Source organism: Taudactylus pleione, unplaced genomic scaffold (assembly GCF_031769625.1).
Source record: "Taudactylus pleione unplaced genomic scaffold, aTauple2 ptg000329l, whole genome shotgun sequence".
NCBI classification, from domain to species: domain Eukaryota; kingdom Metazoa; phylum Chordata; class Amphibia; order Anura; family Myobatrachidae; genus Taudactylus; species Taudactylus pleione.
In genome coordinates, this window is record NW_028284730.1 from 6,188,747 (window position 1) to 6,213,974 (window position 25,228).

Consider the following 25,228-nt stretch of genomic DNA (forward strand, 5'->3'; position numbering starts at 1 on the left):
TGGGGGAACTACAAGGGGGGGATTACTACAGGGGGCACTAAAAGGGGGGATTACCACTGGGGGAACTACCAGGGGAGGATTACTACAGGGGGCACTACCAGTGGGGGATTACTACAGGGGGCACTAAAAGGGGGGATTACCACTGGGGGCACAACCAGGAGGGATTACTACTGGGGGCACAACCAGGGGGAATTACTACTGGGGGCACTACCAGCTGCTGCCATTTCCCACACTAGGCTTATACTCGAGTCAGTAAGCTTTCCCAGTTTTTTGGGGTAAAAGTAGGTACCTCGGCTTATATTCGGGTCGACTTATACTCGAGTATATACGGTACCTTCAATTGTTCGGTTATTAGCCAGATTTTTTTTTTTTCTACAAATTTTGTAGCTCATGAGGAGGTTTCATTTTTCTAAAGTCGCTCACACCTCAATTAACGTTGGAGACCACTGGCATAGAGGCAAGTCCCAGTGACTGCATTTACTTAAGGAGCATGGATTACCTATAGGTATCCGCAGCCATTTCCAATACCCTGTACATAGATGCAACAAAAACTGCTTTTACAAGAGTCTCTATCCACTATACATGTAGCCCCCTTAAATATTTTATATGGTATACAAATAGAAGGCTGTAGTTCATCTATACCCCTATTCTTGTGTGCCATAACCATATTACCAGCACTTTGCCTAGTGTAATGTTCTCCACTTGTCTTCACCATTCGTGTTTTGATTTTGTGGTTCGCAGGTTGCTGCAGTGGGGGCGGCATCAGGTTGCCACAGCAACCACCGGTGGAGAGTGCGATTACATCATCACAGTTCGTCCCACGTCCTCCAGTCACGTGCACCCACCTCCAGCATAGTTTGCACTTTATTGGTGGGGATAGAAGGTAAGCCACTTGTTTGTTTGATTTTGTTTCCTGAAGATGGGGCTCTGAGCAGTACAAAAACGTTAAAGTAAAGTTAAGCTGTCTAAACTAAGTCCTGGAGTGCTGTGTGGTGTTTGCTGTATGTAAATTCTGCACTTTCATCCACATCAGTAGTAATAGCTGGGGTGTTCCGTTCTTAGACAGTCCATACATACAGTAGTTACCCTGCAGTTGCAGTGTGAAGGGCACTACCATCCTTATCAACGTTTCGGCCCGAAAGCCAATAATAACCTCTTTTGCAACTCGGATAAATTGCCCCTTTTACCCATGACAGTAACGAGTGATATGTGTACAGACGGCCTATCACACCTTATACTCCCACCAAGCCAGCGCGTGACATGTGACGTACATCATGGGCTATGTACTGCCAACGTCAAATGTAGGAGGTGGTCATAATAATGTGATTCGACTGTGTGTGTATATATATATATATATATATATATATATATATATATATATATATAAATTCATAATATCAATCTATCTATATATCTATACACAAACATACCGATCAAAAATAACATTAAAACAACTGAAAGGTGAAGTGACTATCTTGGCACTTATGATGGGGTGGGGTATAACAGGCAGCAAGTGAACATAGGGGATGATTCATTACGGGACGGAATGGCAAAGCTGCACACAGGCATATACTGTAGTGTGTAGTGCACGCAGGCAGCTTTGCAATTCCATCCTTGCAGACATGCAAATGCAGCAGGCGGTGTATGACACCCCCTGCTGCACTTGTGATCCCAGCACTGCGGCAGAGGTAGCAGGCTGGGATAATCATCGCGACCACAATGATCGCGATGGCGGACCGCGCCGGCCAGCTAAATAAGCCTCAGTGTACTTGCGTACCAGCGTGTGAGGCGTGTAAACTGCATCCGTGGATGCAGCACCTGGCCATGCCACTACCACAAAATAAGCAGATACGTCCCCGTTACCGGGAACGCTGGCCGTCCCCGCTCCTCCCCTTAAATGCCTCTGCTTTTCGATCAGGGGGAGCTAAGGCTAGTCCATCTGGTCCTATCCCACAGAAGAGCTACTGAAGCACAAATTGCTGTAATAGTTAATACTGGCTATGATAGAATGGTGTCAGAACACACAGAGCATCGCAGCTTGCTGTGTATGGGGCTGCATAGCTGCAGGCTGGTCAGAGTGTTCATGCTGATCCCTGTCCACCACTGAACGAGCTTACAATGGGCACGTGAGCACCAGAACTGGACTATGGAGCAATGGAAGAAGGTGGCCTGGTCTGATATATCACATTCTCTATTACATTATGTTGCTGGCCGGGTGTGTGGGCATCATTTACCTAGGGAAGAGATGGCACCAGTATGCACTATGGGAAGAAGGCAGCCATGTGGCAGTAGTGTGATGCTTTGGGCCATGTTCTGCCAGGAAACCTTGGGCCCTGGCATTTATGTAGATCACAGCTGTCTTGCTCTTGCTGGGATAGTCCCCCCTATTCAGGGACTTTCTTGCTGTCCCACCTGAGTGCTGCGGAGGGGGGGGGGGGGAAGAGAAGCAGAGCGCATGCACAATGCAGTGCAGGAAGACCCTGGGGGCAGCCCAGCATCTCCAGGAGTGCTCCCCTGTAGAAGTCCCCAGATGTAACACAAGGGACAAAACACGATGGAAAGTCCTTGCACCCCAATTCCTAAGGCAGATTTTCTTTTTCATACTGTATGAGTCCATTTATTTATTTTTATTAAATTGTATGTTTTTGTATACTACACCACTGGAGACTGCTCTCTCTCTATTTGTTATATATGAGCCCTAGCAACACATTTCACAGGACATTGACATTCTATCCATGTGCTGACGAAACTTCCATGAATAACGTCACGGTGCAGAGTATATAGTACCTTAGGGGGCTGCTGGTTTTTAAGCTAAAAAACACAGTTGATACAGTGTATATACATTTTTTGATGTGCTGTTCATATTTGGGTGTTCTCTTTTTTAATATATATATATATAAATAATTCTATTTTTTTTTTTTACATGTGTGAACTCACATTTGTAACTAACACTCTGATGTTGCATTTTCAGTATTATACTATTATATTTGTTTTCTTCCTTTATAGTCCTTACATCCACATCTAGAAATCCTGTTTTGGAGAACGAATATATTGAGAAGCACGGAATTTGCATCAAAACGACATATGCGTATGCACACTGAAGGTGCCAATTCATATTACATATATATTATGAACAGGAAACTGCAACAAAACAAAAGTTTTATCACATGGGGGATTTGGGGAAAATGACACATTAGCAAAATCACCATCGCCACCTTGTGACATACTGAGAGAATTGCAACCTTATGAAACCAACCACAATGTACAGCTTGTTGGAAAGGGTAGTTTATCTATTAGAGCCCACACCCCATGGTGGGAATCCGATTTGCTGTAGGGTTTACCCCGAGGAGATTTACCCGCGCCACACAATTCAATCTTCAGGAGCTGAGAGGAAAAGTCAGCGTGAAATAACGTACAGAGAAAACCCATTGATTCCGCACTTTACATGGAATCAGTGAGTTAGCAAGGTGTGTACCCATGGTTACCAGGTGGGCAAAAGGCTAAGTAATTGAATAGCTTTTCCCCACAGAGTGTGATAAATTATCTGCGGGGCATATCCGGCGGCTAATTGAATTCCCCCATATGTTAAGAATTACCAAAGGACAGTTCCCTTTCAGCCACACTAGATAATAATGCTCTCAAAGTAACATGGGCTCAACAACTGTTTTATTTGATTAATTTCATGACATGGGCAAACTTATGGTATGTAAGTGGACACACACACACACACACACACACACACACACCTTCAAGACAACTCCTGCCAGCATTACATGTAAATAGAGAGCCTTCTCTTAAGCTAGGTACACACTGACTGATATATTGGCCGATCAGGCCCAATATATCTGCTGCCTGTCGACCAGTGTGTACCAGCGATATGTCTGTGAACTACGTCGTTCACAGACATATCGCGTTGGCTGTGCTGCATAACCGATGGACAGATATATCTGCAGACATATCTGTCCATCCGCAAGTGTGTACGGGCGATCATGCAGTGGCGGGGTGGCGGTCGGGCCTGCCTGGAAGAGGATGGTCGTTCAGTGTGTATGAACGATCATCATCTACAGATATATCTGCAACACCACTTTCCCAAGCTTGCACTGTACACCATGCTATGCTGTAATCCCAGGAGATGTAATACAACTCCCCAGTAATAACATAATACATGTGAGAGAGTGTGGATGTAATCTCCTTTATAAATAATAAAATGTCCATAGGGTCCACATGGATACCATGGGGGTAATGTAGCTGGAGAGATCCAGGCACCAAACAGTTAAAGCTTTCAGCTCCCAGGATGCCTCGAGTACTCCTCCATATATACCCCGCCCCCGGCCACAGGCACTCAGTTTTGTAAACAAGCCTCGAGGCAGGAGAAGGAAAGGAGGAGAAGGAAGAACAATTATACACCAGAAACACTCTCACACAAGATGAGGGAATCAGTGTCCCAAAAGAAAAGAAAATTTACCCAATGCAACCAGGGGCGTCACGGTGGGTATGCTGTGGACCCTAAGGTCCTTGAAGAAAAAGAGTTATCAATGGTAAGCCTACCATAACTCTTATTTTCTTCTTCAGTGTCTATAGGGATTCACAGGGATACCATGGGGATGTCCTAAAGCAGTTCCCCTAAGAGTGTGGGACTCTACTGAGCAGAATGGAGAACTTGTCGCCCAAAGGAAGCATCCTGAGACGCAGAAGTAACAAAGGCATAGAACCTAAGAAAAGTGTGGACAGAAGACCACGTGGCTGCCTTGCACAATTGATCAGCAGAGGCACCACGACTAAATACCCACGATGGCCCTACAGACTGAGTAGAATGTGCTGTCACCGTGTTTGGGACAGGGAGATCAGCCTGTGTGTACACCTGAGAGATAGTCATACATAACCATCGAGCCAGGGTCTGTTTGTTAGCTGGCCATCCACGTTTGTGAAAACCATATAGTACAAAAAGAGCATCTGATTTTCTAACTGAGTTTATACGCTCCACATATCTAGATACAGAGAGCACAAACTACATCTTGCTTCACCTACAGAGAGGTCTGGAGCCTGAAAAGCTGGAACTATAATTAAAACGGGACACTACCTTAGGAAGGTAACCCTCACTTGTACGAAGAGCAGATTTATTCTGGTGAAAAATCAAAAATGGGGAGTGACAAGAGAGCGCTGCCAAATCAGAGACTCTGCGTGCAAAAGAGATAGCGAGGAGAAAAGTGTCTTCGCTGTCAGCCATTTTAAGTCTACAGAGGATGGGAAATTCTAGAGCCACGCCATCAAAGCCAGACGAGGTAAGTCCAGATGCCGGCAGGGACCCTGCGTTAACAGGTCCTGCAATGGAAGAAGAAGATACGGACTGTCTATGGACAGATTCTGTATGTCGGTGAACCAATGACGTCTGGGCCAAGCCGGAGCCACTAGTTCCGATGGCCGGAAGATGATGTTCTACCCAAATCAGAACCTGTGTCACTTCCTTCATGGCAGCATGACTTTGCGTGCCTCCCTGATGAATGAGATAGACCACTGCAGTCGCGTTGTCGGACTGGATATGGACCTGCCTGCCCTGGAGCTAGGTCCTGTGCCATGATAAGTGCTTTGAATACTGCTCGCAGCTCCAGAATATTTATTGGCAGATTACTTTCCTGATTTGTCCATCTTCCCTGAAAGGTGTGATGACCTGTCACTGCCCCCCATCCGCGAAGACTGGCGTCCGTGGTGAGAAGCACCCAATTTGGAATCCAAAATTGGCGCCCTTTGTCCAGATGATCCTTTCTTAGCCACCAGAAGAGGGAGACATGAACATCTGGAGTGAGAAGGATCCTCTGGGACCTTATTAGATGATACTGTCCCTTCCATCTGGAGAGAATCAATTTTTGCAGAGGCCTGGAATGAAACTGAGCACATCCCACCATTTCGTAGGTGGATACTATTGATCCCAGGACCTGCATCGCTGATAGAATGCATACCCTTCGTTTGCATACTCGCAATGATAGGGCCGCAATCTTGTCCTCTAGTAGAAACACCTTTTGTGTCTGTGTCTGAGAATCCAGAAGTGATCCCAGATGTACCATCTGCTGTGTTGGAGAAAGAAAGGATTTCTTCCAATTGATGATCCAGCCGTGCTTTTGTAGGCAGGCTATGGTCAGTTGAAGATGTTGTTGTAAAACAACTGAAGTTTGTGTCAATATCACATCGTCCAGATATGGTAGAATTTTGATTCCCTGATGCCTGAGATAAGCCGTCATGACTGCCATTATCTTGGTAAATACCTGGGGGGCCGTTGACAGGCCAAAGGACATTGCCTGAAATTGATAATGTTGTTGTAGGACAGCAAAATTGCTGCTGGAATGGCGTAATAGGAACATGCAGATACGCATCCTGAATGTCCATGGAAACCATAAAATCCCCAGGCTCCATTGCCAAAACAATTGACCAGACAGTTTTGTTACGGAACTTGGGTACATGGATAAACCTGTTGAAGGTTTTTAGATTCAGAATAGGGCGATGAGACTCATTCGGTTTCTGAACCAAAAATAGATTGGAATAATAAACCCTTCCTTGCTGCCACACAAGAACCCGAGATTATTACCCCTGCTTGCAGCAGGGAATTAATGGCCTCCTGAAGGGCCAAGGCTTTGACAGCACCCGATGGAGGATCTGTGCAAAAAAAAAATCTTCTGGGGAGGATGCCTCCGGAAAGTGAGGGCATACTCCTGGCAGACCACTTCTCGGACCCCGGCATCTGTTGTTGTTTAAAGCCAGTAATCTGCAAACTGAAGAAGTCGGCCTCCCACTCTGGGATCACCCAGGAGGGGGCCCACCCCCATCAGGCTGAGGGTTTGTCGTCCGGCTTAGGAGCTGGATGTCTTGCCGGCCCAGACCTTTTAGTTTGTCACCTGGATTTCCTGCAAAAACTATACGGCTTGGAGGAAGACTGTTCCTTTGCTCATCCCTGAGGATGAAAGGACCGAAAATAAATGTGCCTAGATTTTATTGTAACAGTAGATAGCAGACCTGCAGACTTTGAAACTGCCAGAGTAGCTATTATCTTATCTAATTCTGCGCCAATAAGTATTTTTCCATAGAAAGGTAAGAATTCCAGAGCCTTCTTTGATCCTGTATCAGTTTTCCAGAATCTTAACCAAAGGACCCTGCGCGCCACTACTGAAGCTGCTGATGCTTTAGAAGCTAAAATTCTAGCATCTACTGCAGCCCCTCCAAAATAGGAGGCCGCTTCCCTATGTGGGAGATATACATCATCTGTTCTCTGGTAGCATCTGGTAGAGAGTCTTCCAATGCCCCCTGTCCATTCTTCAACAGCTTTGGCTACCCAGGCTCCAGCCATAGTTGGATGAGTAACAGTTCCAGATAATGAAAATATTGCCTTAAGACATGTTTCAATTTTCCTATCTGTAGAACAAGAGAAGATGCTGACGGAATAGGCAATTTAGCATTTCTGACTAAGTGTGTCACGTAAGCATCCACAGTAGGAGGTACCTCTCACTTGGTACATTCAGAAGCTGTGAAAAGGATACAACAATGTTAATCGTTTATTCACATAAAACCGTTAATCTGGGTTACCCCATGCCTCTTCCATAAGCTCAGGGAGCTGCTCGAATTGAGAAACTCCATTTTGGCCACCTTCCGGTGTTTGAACATTGGAGCCTTCTTACTGGGGGCTGGTTCATCATCCTGATTATCTGGGATTGATTTAACCGCCCTCACCAAAGAAGGAACATCCACTGTGGACGGAAGGTCCTCCTCTCCCGTGCTAGACCATGGAGAAGAATCCTGCGCATCATCTGATTCGTCTGAATCCATATGCTGAGCAGATTAAGATGACTTGCGTTTAGGCGCCTTAGTAACTACCGGTCTGCTTTCAACAGTCGACTGTGCCATACTCTGACTAGAATGGCCATAAACATCCCTCCAGGAAGGATGTATAGGCGGTGCAAACATGGCATGCCGTGGATACCCCATACAAGGAGGCAGCATGGGAGTAGCCATACGATCCTCAAACTGCTTCATTATCTGAGACAAGGAGGACACTCAAGATGGCTCTTGTACAGAGGCAGGTGAACTGGACTGGGGAGGTGGCTCTTTATAACAGACAACACACAAACCATCCTTTATAATATCCTGAGAGGACAAACTGGCCAGACAGGATTTACATGACACCCGCACAGGACATTAAAAGGCAACAAATGCAATACTATGTGACAGCCTTCTCAAATACTTGCAAATGTAAAAGTACCCAGAAAAAACTTACCCCAGGGGGATGGAGAGAAAAAACAGTGATAGTTATAATTGACAGTCAGAAACAAAAGACAGTATCAATACAGCAGCTAGCAAACAGTCACATACAATGCATATGTAATATAATTACAATAGACTCTGAATCAAGGGAGGAATGGTAGGATATAGAGCACTATATACCTGATCCAAGGGAGAGGTATATAGGGAGACTGACCCAAACCCTCCTGAGACCAACAGCTACAGCAGCGGACAAAAGGTGGACACACTAAATGTCGACAGGTACAAACGGTCGGCATGAAAATGGTAGATATAAAAATGGTTGACTTTATTTTTTTTTTTTTAGGGTTAGGCACTTACCCCAACAGTTAGGGTTAGGCACCAGGAGGGAGGGTTAGGCACTTACCGGAGGGTTAAGGTTAGGTACTAGAAGGGACGTTTAGGATCAGGCACCTACCCCGACGGTTAGGGTTAGGCACCAGGAGGCAGGGTTAGGCACCAAGGGGAGGGTTAGGGTAAAGATTATGGTAAGAAAAAAACAAAAACATGTGTCGACCATTTTCATGTCAACCATTTGTATGTCGACACTTTTTACCTGTCGACCTTTAGTGTGTCAACCCTTTGTCCCTGTGGACCTATTGCCTGTCTAACATCTGGTGTCTATCTAGACACTGTCTACCTTTTTACTGTAGATCTTTCAATCCATAACCGGCTGGAATCGGGGTATATATCGAGGAAGACCAGAGGCATCCGGGAAGCTTAAAGCTTTAACTGTTTGGTGCCTGGATCTCTCCAACCACATTATCCCCATGGTATCCCTGTGGATCCCTATGGACCCTGAAGAAAAATTATGCATGGCTCAATTTAAATTAGTCTTTGCTTGAGTTAAAAACAAAGTATTTTTTTAGACAAATGCTGATACTTGGCAGTAATTTACAGAGTCAAAATATTATTTATTTAATCTATCAGGCTGAAATATCCACTTTAACTTTAACAAGTTCTTCATGATAACTGAAATATATTAGTGCTGAGGCTCTGTGGGCTGCAACGTTGCTGCCCCACGGCCCTTGCTCTTGGCTAGCAAAGTGCCTGGAAAGGCATCCTGCAGCCAGGATTGATGCTACAGCACCTGCAGACGCTCCAGACGGGCACAATATATGCAGCCAATCGGGGGCCCTGAGGATGCCCGGTCAGCGCTGAACTTACTGTAGCTGCCGGTCATGTCCCCTTCTCTGCGCGACGTAATGAAGACAGCGCAAGCTCAGGGGGCGGGGTCAGCACCGGGCGCAACTGTTACGCCTCTGCGTCAGACTGTACATTCCTCGTGTATAAAGCGATATGCCATACCATACTCAGAATGTCATGCATCTAGCCGGCAGAGAGGAAATTATTCTGTAATTAATAACTGTCATTTGTGAATTGCTGCGGCTTGTTTCTTTCTGAAGTTATTTCCCATTACAGGCACAGTTTAAACAACAATTATTGCGCATCTAACAGTAACATCACAAAGACACATTTGGTAAAGAATAATAAGCAATTAGTTATTCATCCCAAACACTCTTTACAGCGTTAAATAAAAAGATGTTTTTTTTAAAAGAGATGTAGATATTTTGTATAATTTGTGCTGTTCATGCCCAACCACTAGCTCCTTCATCCCCCCTCCACACCTCCCATCCTCCCTCACTGCATTTGACTTTGCCTCCTTCTTCTCTTCCAAAATTGAGGCAATTCGTCACAGTATTTCCTTCAATCTCTTTGCTGCAGCCACACCTCCCCCACCATCCGTACCTCCCGGCCACCCCACCTTGTGCTCCTTCAGCCCCACCACGGGCGATGAGGTCCACTCCCTCGTCTTATCCTCTCCCCCTTCCACCTGCCCCCTTCCCTTCTCACCTTCTACGCTCCCTCTCCTCCACCGCCTGCTCCCACCTTGCTCACCTTTTCAACTTCTCTCTCTTCACCGGCATCTTTCCCTCCTCATTCAAACATGCTCTGGTCACACCTATTCTTAAACAACCCAACCTTGACCCGTCCTCACCCGCCAATTACCGCCCCATTTCTCTTCTCCCTTTTGCCTCCAAACTACTTGAGCGGCTTGTCTACAGCCGCATCACCAGCTATCTCTCTGACAACTCCCTCCTTGATCCTCTTCAATCTGACTTTCGCCCACTTCACTCCACTGAAACTGCCTTGGCCAAAGTCACCAACGACCTGCTTGCAGCCAAATCCAGGGCCACTTCTCTCTGCTCATCCTCCTGGACCTCTCTGTAGCCTTCGACACCGTGGATCATACTCTCCTCCTCCGCACCCTTCACACCTTTGGCATCTCTACATCTCTAACACCATCCATGCCTGGTTCACCTATTACCTCACCAACCGCTCCTTCTCTCTGTGTCTGCCTCTGGCTCCACCTCCAACCTTTCCCATTGGTGTCCCGCAGGGTTCTATCCTGGGCCCGATGCTCTTTCCCAGTACACCTCTACACTAGGAGAACTCATCAGCTCCTTCGGCCTCCAATACCACCTCTATGCCGATGACACACAACTATACCTCTCCCCTTCTGTCCTCTCTCAGGTATCCAGCTGCCTCTCTGCCATCTCTTCCTGGATATCCGAGTGCTATCTGAAGCTCAACATGGACAAAACCGAACTCATCGTCTTTCCCCCTAATAGATTCTCAACTCCAACCAATCTCGCTATCACTGTTGACATCACCATCATCTCCCCTGTCCCCCAACTTCGCTGTTTGGGTGTCACCCTTGACTCTACACTCTCCTTCACCCCCCACATTCAATCTCTGGCTCAATCCTGTCGGTTCCAGCTACGCAACATCGCTCGCATTAGGCCTTTCCTCTCCCAGAATGCTACCAAACTGATCATTCAATAATCATTTCTCGGCTTGACTATTGCAACCTTCTCCTAACTGGCCTCCCACATTGCCATCTTGCCCCCCTCCAGTCTTTTCTCAATGCTGCAGCTAGACTTATCTTCCGCCGTTCCACTTCTGCTGCTCCCCTCTGCCAAAACCTGGCTCCCATTCCCCTACAGAATCCTCTTCAAACTCCTCACCTTCACATACAAGGCCCTCTCTAACTCTACTGCTCCCTACATCTCCACAACCTCATCTCCTTACACACTCCCTCCCGCTCACTCCGGTCTGCCAATGACTGTTACCTCTCCTCCACCCTGGTTACTCTCATGCTCGTGTCCAAGATTTTGCCCGTGCAGCCCCCCTCCACTGGAATGAGCTTCCTCGCTCGATCAGGCTCTCCCCGACCTTGCAGAGCTTCAAAAGTGCACTGAAAACCCACCTGTTCACCAAAGCATACCCCTTCCACCACATAACCATGTTACCAGGTCTCTGTCCCTCCCACCTCAGCCATCTCTACCTTGCTTACTTCCTGCACTCAGGTCCCCCTCTATGCACTCATGCCTCATGTCATCTGTCTGTCTCCCCTAGATTGTATGCTCCTAGGAACAGGGTCCTCCTCCCCACTGTCTCACAGCCCTCTTCTCTAGCACTTCTATAATAGCCTTCACATGCAGAGCTGTACTGTGTATGGAGAATTGTGTTGCTAATTGTTACTTGTGCTCTGTTTATATTTTGGTTACTGTATTGTAAAGTAATGTAATCTTCTGTGTACCATTTACTGTATGTACGGTGCTACGGACCACTTGTGGCGTCCTATAAATAAAATTTTATATATATATATATTTTTATTTTTTCTTGACTCACTCTATAACCTGTTCAATTTATTTTTTATTTATTAAGTGTTTTGTTAGGTCAATGAACTCCATCAATTTGTCCTCAGAGTGGTTGGACTGCCCTGATATATAATGACCGTAATACCAGTGATGCCATTAGCAAGATAACAACCTTAGGCAGAGGAGGAAGGGAGGGGGGGACCCTAAAGGAGCATAAAGAATACAGTACTTAAACATTTTCTTGGTAGATTAAAGGGCAAAAAGCATTATACAGGTCTTTTCTAGTGATTTTCCTCTGACCTCTGAAGCCAAAAATGGTCATCCCAGGGTAAGCCAATTGGGAGACTTACATCCAATCAGGATGCGGTCAATAATCCGGCAAAGAGGATGGCGGTGCTTAGAACACCGGCACCAGAATCCCGACACCTGTCAGAATCCCAGCGCAGGCATCCCGAAGGTAAGTAGCGGAGTTAGGGGGAGGGTTAGGCACTGTTTGGGTGGGAAAGTTAGGTTCAGGCACCAGGGGGGGGGGAAGCTTAAGGGTAGGGGTTAAAACAGAGTTAGGTTACCTGCCGGTATTCGAACCCTGTCAGGGTGCCGGCGTCGGGATTTTGACTGCCTGGATCCCGAGCGCTGGCATCCCATACCCAACCCCATCCAATCATGTGATGACCACTACACTTGTCGTGTCCTCCAGCCAATCAAACTACTTTGTGATATTATCATTTTGTTTAAATTATCCTTTATTATATGGCGCCACCAAATGTATGTAGCACTGTAAAGTACAAGGTGGAAGAAAAAAAGCAAACAAAAGAATACAGCATTTAGACATCTGAGTGACAATTAGAATCAGTAGCACTTAATGACCCAGTGCCATAGGAAAGGAGGACAGAAAGGATCAGTGTTGCTGACTGTGACTTGGGCACACTGGAGACAGGGATAGTGCAGGGTGAGAACCAAGAGAGTGGAGGGCCTTGCTCATGAGAGATTACAGTCTAGGGGAGATGGGGGATGACACTGGGAGGTGAACTGGGAAGAGACAAAGAGGCAGGGGGTAAGTGTGTGAGGAGGGCAAAAGGGCTTTAATTAACCGGTGTGTTTTCAGGGCGGGCCATTCCGTGTCAAATCAACACACTTTTTGAATTCAGTTTTTCCACACAAAGCCTATTGTGTTGTATGTAATAGGAAAATAGGAAAGGGTATAAAAACACAGTAAAATGACCCCACTCCCACCTCTCTAGCTGAATTGGGAGAGCTGCTATGGCGATTTAAAAGTATACTGGTTGTGCGTTTTTTGGCAGATTTTTGAAAACTTTACACAACCATATCTTGGAAACGGCATGAGATATTTAAATAAAATTTAGTATTTTTCTTAGACTACATATATACTCTCCATATACCAAATTTTAACTAAATCTGAGCTGGTGAGGTAAAATCAGTGTGTTGATTTGACACGGAATGACCTGAGCACATTGGAAGCAGTGCCAGCTGGTAGACAGTCTGATGTTGTTACATGTGAGGGGCAGCACAGGAGAAGTCTTGGATGCGGGAATGGGAGGAATGTGGATTCGGATGAGGTCGGGGTTGCAGTAAGGGGAGCAGTGATGGAGTGCTATGGCCGAGGACGTCCTATTCCATTTAAGGGAAAGATTAACACGGCGATTTTCACAGCAATATATCCTATAAATATGTAATAAACAAATCCCAAAAGCTGACAATTCAGAATAATAGTCCTTTAAATAGGAGCATGTTACAGAAGCTATATACAGGTAATGTAACCACCTGGCAGAAAATGATGGCAGCTGGAAAAAACAAACATGTAAACTGGTATATAAGACTATAATATAATATATTATATAATACAATATAATATGTACACACACAATAAGACATGTTTTTGTCACACAAACACACCAAACCTTCGCCATTACCTGGTTTGATCTTCATGACCACAGTCTTTCTGTTCTGGTCTCTCATTTGTTTAATATCCAGCAGGTCGTGTGGATTCCCGTTATGACGCGGCCAGCAATATACAAAGACCCGGGAGCCACTGCTGCCGCAATCTATCACCACTCCGTAGCTAAGATTGGGGTTGTTGGTGTCTGTGGCCTCCAAATCAGTAACGCGAGCCAGGTACCTGAGGAGGATAGACGCCAGTCACAACTTTCCTACACTAATGACAGCATCAAACAGATATGAAGCCATTTCACATTGCTGGGCTGCTTCTATTATCTCCATCTGCAGGACAGCACACAACAGACCTAGTACACACTCTACAAAATAAATACAGTTTATTGATTAAAAAGTAAGACATCAAAGACTAACTAATTATACTGTATACCCTATTACACTAATCCATTTGGAGTATTTTCCTCATGAACCCAGAATTATTATTACCTGCCTTAATTTTATTATCTACTAATGAGAAGCAAATGTCTGGAGAGAGCGCCCTGCGCTGTCTCTGTCCGGCGACGCTCTGACCCGGACTGCCGGAGGCCCGACCTCCCCCTTGTGCATTATTGTATATGCACGCCATACCGCACATCTTCAGCTACGTTCTCCATAGTGAGATAATGTGTCCCTGAGAGTCTTCATAGATGGCATTACAGAGGCTAGTGACCCTGCTAGTTCCACTGCACCACCACTGTTACACCACTGTATATGAGCCAGTGTGTGTATACTCCACTGCATGTATACACACAGCTGTGTGCTCCTCCCCACCATCGCTATACCACTGTATATGAGCCAGTGTGTGCATACTCCACTGCCATCACTATATGTATACACACAGCTGTGTGCTCCCCACCACCGCTATACCACTGTATATGAGCCAGGGTGTGCATACTCCACTGCCCCCACTGTATGTATACACACAGCTGTGCTCCCCACCACCACTATATCACTGTATATGAGCCAGGGTGTGCATACTCCACTGCCGCCACTGTATGTATACACGCAGCTGTGCTCCCCACCACCACTATATCACTGTATATGAGCCAGGGTGTGCATACTCCACTGCCCCCACTGTATGTATACACACAGCTGTGTGCTCCCCATCACCTCTATACCACTGTATATGAGCCAGGGTGTGCATACTCCACTGCCCACACTGCATGTATACACACAGCTGTGTGCTTCTCCCCATCATCGCTATACCACTGTATATGAGCCAGGGTGTGCATACTCCACTGCCATCACTATATGTATACATACAGCTGTGTGCTCCCCATCACCGCTATACCACTGTATATGAGCCAGGGTGTGCATACTCCACTGCCATCACTGTATGTATACACACAGCTGTGTTCTCCCCATCACCTCTATACCACTGTATATGAGCCAGGGTGTGCATACTCCACTGCATGTATACACACAGCTGTGTGCTCCCCATCACCGCTATACCACTGTATATGAGCCAGGGTGTGCATACTCCACTGCCCCCACTGTCTGTATACACACAAATGTGTGTGCTTCCGTTTGTTTGCACACCACCTGTGGACTGACCTCCATAGCCCACTGCTTCCAACTATACCAACTACAGGGTCTGCCAATAGCAAAAATGAGAAGAATAACACCTGAAAATAGCGCTAGATGTAAGGTTGTAGAAAACTACAGCAGATTTAGGAGATTTACAGAGATTATGCACAATTCATCCTGTACCCCAGACATCAGGAGCAAGACAAAAACATGAAACAATATACAGGGCTCAAATTAAATAGCGCCGGGAAGGAGCTCCATGAGCTATTCAATTCAGCGTGCTGTTAAGGAATTCTTCTCGCACCCCCCCCAAATCAGACAAAACAATCTGACAAAAGTACAGACGCTACGTGGAAACAGCATCGCGCTGGGCAGTTTAGTCGGAGAATGCCACTTCTCGACTAAGGCACGTATTCAATTTGAAGCGTTAAGTCCGGATCCGCGTTAAGTTTCCGCCGATGACGTCATTATTGCCTGTTTTGGTTTTTACCCCGTATTCAATTTGAAAGACTTTCCGCCTAGGTGGAAAGTAAATGCAATGTAATAGGCGCCTATGAATGGCATGCGGAAAAAAGTGCAGAATTTGGGGTTTTGGGGTGCAACATTGCGGGAACCCCCGTGCAGCCTTCAGACAGTCCCCCAAAGGTAATCTGTGTAAAAAAACCTTAAAAAAACCCGTAAGGACACCCCAAAAATTTACTTTGTACCCAAACATTTTTTTTTCGCCCCCTTTTTCAAACTTAAACACTAGCGAACTTGCCTCTGGGGGGGTCCCCAAGTATGCCCCAAGTGTTTTTTTGATTGTAGGTGTTTGCGGCAGGTGGATTTTTCACGATTTTTTCAACTTTAAATATGCTGACCCCAAATTTGCTGGGATAACTTATTTTCTGGAAAAAATACTCCTGAATACTATTCTGCATCACGTATAGAAAAACGCTATTTAGCAGCTATTGAGCCCATTTAAAAACACCAAATACCTTCAGCAAGCCAAATCGGGGGGTACCATAAGGAACCCCCATGTCAGAGCATCATTTGGGGGGTGTCAGGCTGATTCCCCAAAACTGACAGGACTTTCCACCTGTTCAAGTATCGCCGTGCCCTTTTACGCGTACTTTCAAATTGAATATGGGGTAAAGCGTGCACGTGTGCGATACTTTTCCGCCTCCAAAACAGGCGAAGTCGGCGTTAAGTCCGGGCCACATTAACTTAACGCGGCTCAGCTCAAATTGAATACGGCTCCAAACATCATGTTTAAGGCGCGAGAACGGGCATTTTCTGACCTAACAGTGCGCTGAATTGAATAGCTCCGGGAGCTCTTTCCAGCGCTATTTAATTCGCGTTCAATTGAATCGAACCCAAGGTGTAAAAAATAAAAATATAAAAACAATGCTGCCAGCATACAAACCCAGCTAATCATATGCACATGTAGCTACAGCGTTCTAAATCTACCTGACGTGTCTCCACCGCCAATGACCTGGCTTATCCAGTCTCCCCATATCCTCTACTCCATTAATCTGCCTGACCCTGCTCTCACATCCCTTTTCTCCCATAAGCTGCCTGATCCACACCCCATTACCTTTCCTCCAATAACCTGCCTCATCCCACACGCCCTTCTCTATCTTCCAATGACCTGCCTGACACCCCATTCCCTCGACTCTATTAATCTGCCTGTCTCTGCCTCACAAATCCCTTACCTCCAATTAGCTGCCTGACCCACATCTCTTTACCTTTACTCCAAAGACCTGTGACCCCACACCCCCCTTCTCTCTCCTCCAATAACCTGCATGACCCCACACCCCCCTTCTCTCTCCTCCAATAACCTGCCTGACCCCACACCCCCCTTCTCGCTCCTCCAATAACCTGCCTGACCACACACCCCCTTCTCTCTCCTCCAATAACCTGCCTGACCCCATTCCATCTACTCCATCTGCCTGACCCTGCCTCACATCTCTTTCCTCTAATAAACTGCCTGACCCACAACCCAATTACCTCTCCCCTGATTACCTGTATGACCCCACCATCACTCCCTCCTCTACAACGACCTGAATGAAATAAGTTGAAATGACTGAAAACTGGAAATTAAAAGCAAAATTAGCATTTTGGGAGGGCAAAAGTGTCTGACCGAATAATAATAAAAAAAAAAAAAAAAAAAAATTTATTCTCACAGCCGAAATGTATTTATAATTCTAACAATCAGTAAGTGACCATAAAATCTGCAACAATTTGAAACACCAGGCAAGTACAAATGAGGGAGAGTCACCAACTGTGCACCAGCAGGAATACTATAAATAAGTCACACTGGTCCTTACATACATAGCATGGGCGCCGTATACAAGTGATATCCGCCAAGTAGTCATCCATTTGTGATTGGACCAATGCTAGCTACCTAGAATTCCATAATTAGCAACGTTCATACTGTATTGTGTGCAGTATAGCTATACAACATATCTGGGTGAAAATAGTTTGTCTAAGCTTTAGCAGAGTATGTCTATCAAAATGACAAACTTGTAGATTATTATAATCTCATCTCTGTAGATTATAATAAACTACAAGTTTATTATAATGACATGGAGGCAGGCTTAATTATGCGCTTAATTGTAAAAGAACAGTCCCGTAAACGCAGAACCCTGTACCTCTCTGCCCAAAATCCTGGCTGCTAGTACTGCCTGGGGAGTAGGTGTGCTAACACCCTCCTGTATTATTACACAGAGAAATGCTGGTATAAGAATAAGCAGTGTGTGAATGGGATATGAAGCCAATACAAACACACTGCTATGGGCGCTACCAAAATGAGAAAATGACTACTCGGAGTAGAAAGGAAAGTGTACGTCACCCCTGTGATTTATTACAAAATAGTGGATAAACCAGTATTTGTTCACAGAGTCATTAGAACTGTGCATTCACCATTTGGCCCAGTCTGTGGCCTTTTCAGTTTAATCAATCAGTTTACTACCTGTGATATTTCCGGTCTCGTTGGGAACGACTGTACTTGGTCCTGACCATGAGTAAAGAGTAGATCAGCAACAACAAGATGGCAGTCACGGCGCCAATTACCACCAGTTGCCGTAAAGTGGTATTTAGGGCACGCGGGCAACCCCCAGGGGATATGCTGAAGTGCCAGGAAGCCGGGAGGAGGCAAGATATGCTCAGTCTGGAAAGGAAGCACAAACATAAGGAGATTATCCAGAGGGAAGCACGTGTAATATGGTATGAAGGCGTCATTTCACATTGAATTCATTTACTGTATATATTATACATATATAGCTTATGCTGGGCATACACTATACAATTATCTGTCAGACATCTGTCCAATCTGGCTGGTTGGAATGAACAATCGATTTTGACCATTTTCAAGTATTTGGGAACATATGGTTGAATGTTATTTGCTCCCATACATTACCAGGTTTTCAAATAGGTTAAATTCGTCTGATTTAACCTATTTGTCTGTACGAGCATTTTTGTCTGTTTTCCATTGTTCGTGAGCAAATGGTTGAATGTCATTTGCTCCCATACATTACCAGAGCTTCATTCCAACCACCCAGATTGGACAGATATCTGACACATAATTGTATAGTGTATGCCCAGCATTAGTAGGATTGCATAACGAAAGACTGTAAAATACAAACAATATTTCAATAACAAGAATGTCTGCGGTATCGCTCAGCTAAAAATATCTGATATGTAAGTAGCTTTATTGTTAACTACTTTGACGGAGCTGGAAATCGGTCTATTGGAGGAATTATAGTCCATCTGTGACACCTACAGAAGAGATGACATTAATTTTAATACACAAGAATTGTACAAATCTTCTGCCTGTACTTATATTTGATACTTATATAAGGCTTATAACTCCACATCCACAGTTCGGATTGCTCACCTTCCCATTTTGGAGACGTAAAACAAGATGAGGACACGTAAAGCTTCAACATTCAACCCATAACGGCGACCGTATTACAGCGTTTGTTACGATACAACGTTACCCATGTTCTCTACCTGTGCAGATAAGAGGTACATAACTGTATACATGCAGCTCTGGAGAACACATCGTGATCAACAGAACACAAAATAGAACTGTAAATTGTAAGAAAAAAAACAGAATGAAATATTTCTCATGCTATACAATTCAGCTGATGTAGAGTAATATAACGGGGTATGAAAATAACAAGTGACGGATAGCCAGTCATCACAAATGTGATGGGAAAAGTTATGGCAGACAAGAAGAAAATGAGATTGCTGGTTACAGTACAGCAGCGCTTCCTGTGTGAGCTTGCAGAGAGCATTCTGACACGCGGCGTCTATGTTATTCATTGCTGGAAAGATATAATCACCTGAGTTACAACACGTTCATATATGAATATATAGAGGAGATGAAGTAGAAGGGCAGCTGTATTAGATATCAACAAATACTGTAAATTAGACCGCTAATGCATATAGACAATAGCATCACATAACAGGACAGATGTGTTACAATACACAAGTGATGCCGATATACATAAACTAAATAATATCTGTGTAAACAGTGAAGGCTGCTGTACTCACATCATTAATCCTTAGGTATATGTGTATTACAAAAAAATAACAGCTCCTACTGTAAATTAGTACAGATTTTTGAACTCCCATGAGGTTTCTGTGACATGTATAGAAGCATTTGGGTTGGGTACAGGATGCCGGCAGTGAGAATCCAGACTCCGGCATCCCAACGGAGTTAAAATACCTACACCTGACGGTAAGTACCCTAACCCTACCCCAACCCTCCCTGCAGCCTAACCCTAACCCTCTCCCCTCGCAGCCTAAACCTAATCCTCCCCCTACTGCGTAACCCTAACCCTCTCCCCTTGCAGCCTAAACCTAATCCTCCCCCTACTGCGTAACCCTAACCCTCTCCCCTCGCAGCCTAAACCTAATCCTCCCCCTACTGCGTAACCCTAACCCTCTCCCCTCACAGCCTAAACCTAATCCTCCCCCTACTGCGTAACCCTAACCCTCTCCCCTCGCAGCCTAAACCTAATCCTCCCCCTACTGCCTAACCCTAACCCTCTCCCCTCACAGCCTAAACCTAACCCTCCCCCTACTGCGTAACCCTAACCCTCTCCCCTCGCAGCCTAAACCTAATCCTCCCCCTACTGCGTAACCCTAACCCTCTCCCCTCGCAGCCTAAACCTAACCCTCCCCCTAGTGAATAACTCTAACCCTTCCCCTTACCTAAATATTTACCTCGGGATGCTGGCGCCGGCCTTCTAAACACAGTAACCCCGATCACTGAGCTATATCCTGAAGACCCACAGACCATTTGTATAAGGACATCATTCATGTGACTTGTAATATTTAGATAATTTACAGTATAGACTATGTTACCCCACATATACAGTATGTATTCTATGTACTAGGTGTATCATAGTGCATATATCATTAGTGTGCCATAATACAGCACATATACCATTGCCATGTATTGGGCATATATATTTCCTGTCACGTACTGTGCTATAATACAGTGCATATATAATTACCAGAGCCGTAACTAGACTTTTTGGTGCCCTGTGCCAGAAAGAGCATTGTCCCCCCCCCCTATATTTCAAATAGGGACATAACGCACCCGAAAAAGGGGCATGGCCGCATGGGGAAGGGCCAGGGAAGAGATAGGGGAGAAATTAAGAGGAAGCTACAAGTGAGAATGATAATAAACAGGAAAATTGGCAGGTCCAAACAGCGTCCCCTGACCTGCGGTGCCCTGTGCCACGGCACTGGTCGCACTACTCTAGTTACGGCCCTGGTACACAGTAACTTCACCTTTTTTTTGTATAAATTTAAATTCTTATATCTAGTTCTGGAAAACTAGCCGCCCGCTGCCATTCGTCACACTGATAGCCTTGACCAATGTTATGAAGAGAGGTTCCACAGCAGTTAATGCAGTGAATCCACCTTTGTACTTTGTGGGAATCGCTTGCTACATTAAGAGGAATATAGACATTCATATGTGAATACAACACTAATAGTTTAACAGAGTACCACTAACATTATTAAGTGGATGCAGTGTGATTGCATTCTAAATAACTAATTATACATCATACCGTGTGCATGGGAATTAATACAATACATATGGGTTAATATCTTTGATTTGGTTATTAATTAAATGTGATCAATATTGATACATTATCAATATATAAATATAATGGTACCAATTTATAACAATTACACTTTTACAGCCGGTTACTGGAAGAGTATAAGATATAGGGCCCTCCTGTATTGAAACATTTATAGCGACACTACGGTATATAAAGAAGGGTAAAGGTGCCCATACACGGGGCGATAAAGCAGGCGATCCGACTGATCGGTGCGATTTGCCCGCTACAGTATATCACACTGTGTATGGCCCTGATATCGTGTATGGGGGCCTTAAGACAGAATTCCCCATATGAGATGTTAAATGAGATTCAGATATAACTTATGATACATCGATACAGTTTGGTCTAAAGAGGACAGCAACACGTGTCAAAAATAATATCATATATACAGAAAATATACCATTACTGTCATGTACTGTGCCATGCTACAGTGCATTTGCCATTACTGTGAACTGTGCCATATACAGCACATATACTATTATTGTCGTGTACTGTGCCATAATACTGCATTTATACCATTACTGTAATGTACTGTGCCATAATACAGGACATATACTATAACTATTGTGTACAGTGTCAGAATACAGAGCATAACTTGTATACTGAGCTATGCTACAGTGTTTATGCCATATACCATTACTGACATGTACTGTGCCATTCTACAGAGCATATACCATTATTGTCGTGTACTGTGCCATAATACAGTATTTATACCATTACTGTCATGTACTGTGCCATAATACAGCACATATACCATTACTGTCATGTACTGTGCCATAATACAGCACATATACCATTACTGTCATGTACTGTGCCATAATACAGCACAAACACCATTACAGTCATGTACTGTGCCATAATACAGCACATATACCATTATTGTCATGTACTGTGCCATAATACAGCATTTATACCATTAGTCATGTACTGTACCATAATACAGCACATATACCATTACTGTCATGTACTGTGCCATAATACAGCACATATACCATTACTGTGCCATAATACAGCACATATACCATTACTGTCATGTACTGTGCCATAATACAGCACATATACCATTACTGTCATGTACTGTGCCATAATACAGCACATATACCATTACTGTCATGTACTGTGCCATAATACAGTACATATGCCATTACTGTAATGTACTGTGCCATAATATTATTTATTTATCACCAGTTATTTATATAACGCACACATATTCCGCAGCGCTTTACAGAGAATATTTGCCATATTCACATCAGTCCCTGCCCCAGTGGAGCTTACACTCTATATTCCCTATCACATGCTCACACACACACATACACACTAGGGTTAATTTGTGTTGGGAGCCAATTAACCTACCAGTATATTTTTGGAGGGTGGGAGGAAACCGAAGTACCCGAAGGAAACCCAGGCAAGCACAGGGAGAATATACAAACTCTGCACAGGTAGGGCTGTGGTGGGAATACGGCTGTGGTGGGAATACAGCACATATACCATTACAGTCATGTACTGTGCCATAATACAGCACATATACCATTACAGTTATGTACTGTGCCATAATACAGCACATATACCATTACTGTCATGTACTGTGCCATAATGCAGCACATATACCATTACAGTCATGTACTGTGCCATAATACAGCACAAACACCATTACAGTCATGTACTGTGCCATAATACAGCACAAACACCATTACAGTCATGTACTGTGCCATGGACAGCCACGGGGGGGGGGGGGAGGGGGGGGGTGGGAGATAGGGTTAGGTTTGGGGCTCCCGGGGGGAACTTAGGGTTAGGCACCCCCCCGGGGGACTTAGGGTTAGGCAGCGGGGAAGGGGGTGGTTAGGGTTAGGCACTTAGAGGGGGGGGATTAGGGTTAGGCACCCCTAAGGAGGGTTAGGGGGGGGTTAGGTTAGTAGATACTTACCTATCCACGATCGGGATTTCCAGCGCTGTCGGGCTTCCGCTGCTTCAAACTCTGCTCTTGTCGGGCTGCCACTGACGGGAATCGGCCAGCAGTATTTCATACCCATTCCGCACAAACACCATTACAGTAATGTACTGTGCCATAATACAGCACAAACACCATTACAGTCATGTACTGTGCCATAATACAGCACATATACCATTACAGTCATGTACTGTGCCATAATACAGCACATATACCATTACAGTCATGTACTGTGCCATAATACAGCACAAACACCATTAGTCATGTACTGTGCCATAATACAGCACATATACCATTACTGTCCCATAATACAGCACATATACCATTAGTGTCCCATAATACAGCACATATACCATTAGTGTCCCATAATACAGCACATATACCATTAGTGTCCCATAATACAGCACATATACCATTACTGTGCCATAATACAGCACATATACCATTACTGTGGTATATTGTGCCATAACACAGCCTATATCAGCAGTGCCGTGCACTGGCAGAATAATGAGGCTGCTGTAACACACCTGACAGCTGCAGTACAGTACACACCATACACCCTGATATAAATAGACTCTGAACCAGGGGCACAGTACAGAGATACTGTATATATAACAGATCACTCAGGTTGACCCGCTCGGTTATACACGCATGGATCTGGCAGCTGGGACTGGATCCCGCGGCCGCTACCAAGCACCATCCGCCCCCCCAACTGGTTCCTATATGAGAACGTACCTTGCTCGTCAAGCCCGGTGCTGTCACCGCCGCCTCCGCCAGGTGAAGGACACGTCACCGCAGCAGGACAGGCTGCTTTCCCCTGGGGAGGAGTTTGGGTGGGGGGTGTACCCACTGCGGCCGCCTCGGGAGCCGGCTCCCCCTGTCACACACAGGCCCGCTAGCCGGGCGGCCCTAGCAACCAGACACCTGTCTACATCTCGCGAGAGCAACGGCACGACGCCCCTCCCACCCCGGGTGAGACTTGCGCATGCGCTGTCACGCATGGCGTAATCTACTAGGCGGCATTTTTTAATAGGGCTTCTTGCCCTTACTTGAATCATCTTTGAATGTTTACTGCGCTCTAGTAGGAGACATTACATAGGAAACGTAGATAATCATATTTTAAAAAATTGTATATTTTTTTTCAGGCCTTCTGTCTACCCAATCTGGGTTTTAAAACTAAATAATTAAATAAAAGACGTTACTCATCAATTTATTTTCGACTAAACTCAAATTAATAGGCTATTCATTTCCATTTAACAAACAAAAAAATAGTTAATTTGTATTGAAGACAAATGTGGGACAATTATGGACACGAGCACCACAGGCAAACGCAGGGGGGGTTTCCGTCTGCCTGGAAACCCCCCTCCCCAGCCCACACCATGACCACAATAGAAATAGTAATATAATAGAATTTTACTAGCGCTGCTTGTTCTTCTCAGTATCATAAATGAAATAATTAGCACCACCCATGGATCTTTAGCCAGTAATAAATAACACGTGCACCAACTAGGAGATCTGGAAAACTTTCGCTGTTAGTGATGCACTGCTATAGAGCCCAATATGTACATATATGTCCAGGGCAGTGTTAGGTTATTCTGCTGCTCCCCTAAACCCGGACTTGCTCTAATACTCTGGAATGGTTCCCACATCTAAAATAAAAACATTAAACTCAGGCAGGATGGCCCTATGGCCGCATATAATGGATTACTGTGATCACTGGTCCTGTATATGCT

General features: G+C 45.0%; 1 protein-coding gene across 4 annotated transcripts in view; it reads right to left on the reverse strand.

The window, feature by feature from the left end:
- The window catches only part of ENTPD4 (ectonucleoside triphosphate diphosphohydrolase 4), a 44,841-nt gene extending 20,407 nt beyond the window's left edge, over positions 1-24,434 (reverse strand). For 3 of the 4 annotated variants that reach the window (XM_088443372.1, XM_088443373.1, XM_088443370.1), the window contains exons 1-4: positions 24,231-24,434; positions 19,303-19,418; positions 18,379-18,576; positions 13,880-14,085 (exon numbers count right to left, since the gene is read on the reverse strand). In XM_088443372.1, the coding sequence (XP_088299498.1) occupies positions 13,880-14,085; positions 18,379-18,576; positions 19,303-19,310 (412 nt within the window). In that variant the 5' untranslated portion in view covers positions 19,311-19,418; positions 24,231-24,434. Of the gene's footprint in view, positions 1-13,879; positions 14,086-18,378; positions 18,577-19,302; positions 19,419-24,022; positions 24,112-24,230 lie in introns of those variants that run through there. The other variant, XM_088443371.1, reaches the window with a different exon arrangement.
- Between the last annotated feature and the right edge of the window lie 794 nt (positions 24,435-25,228).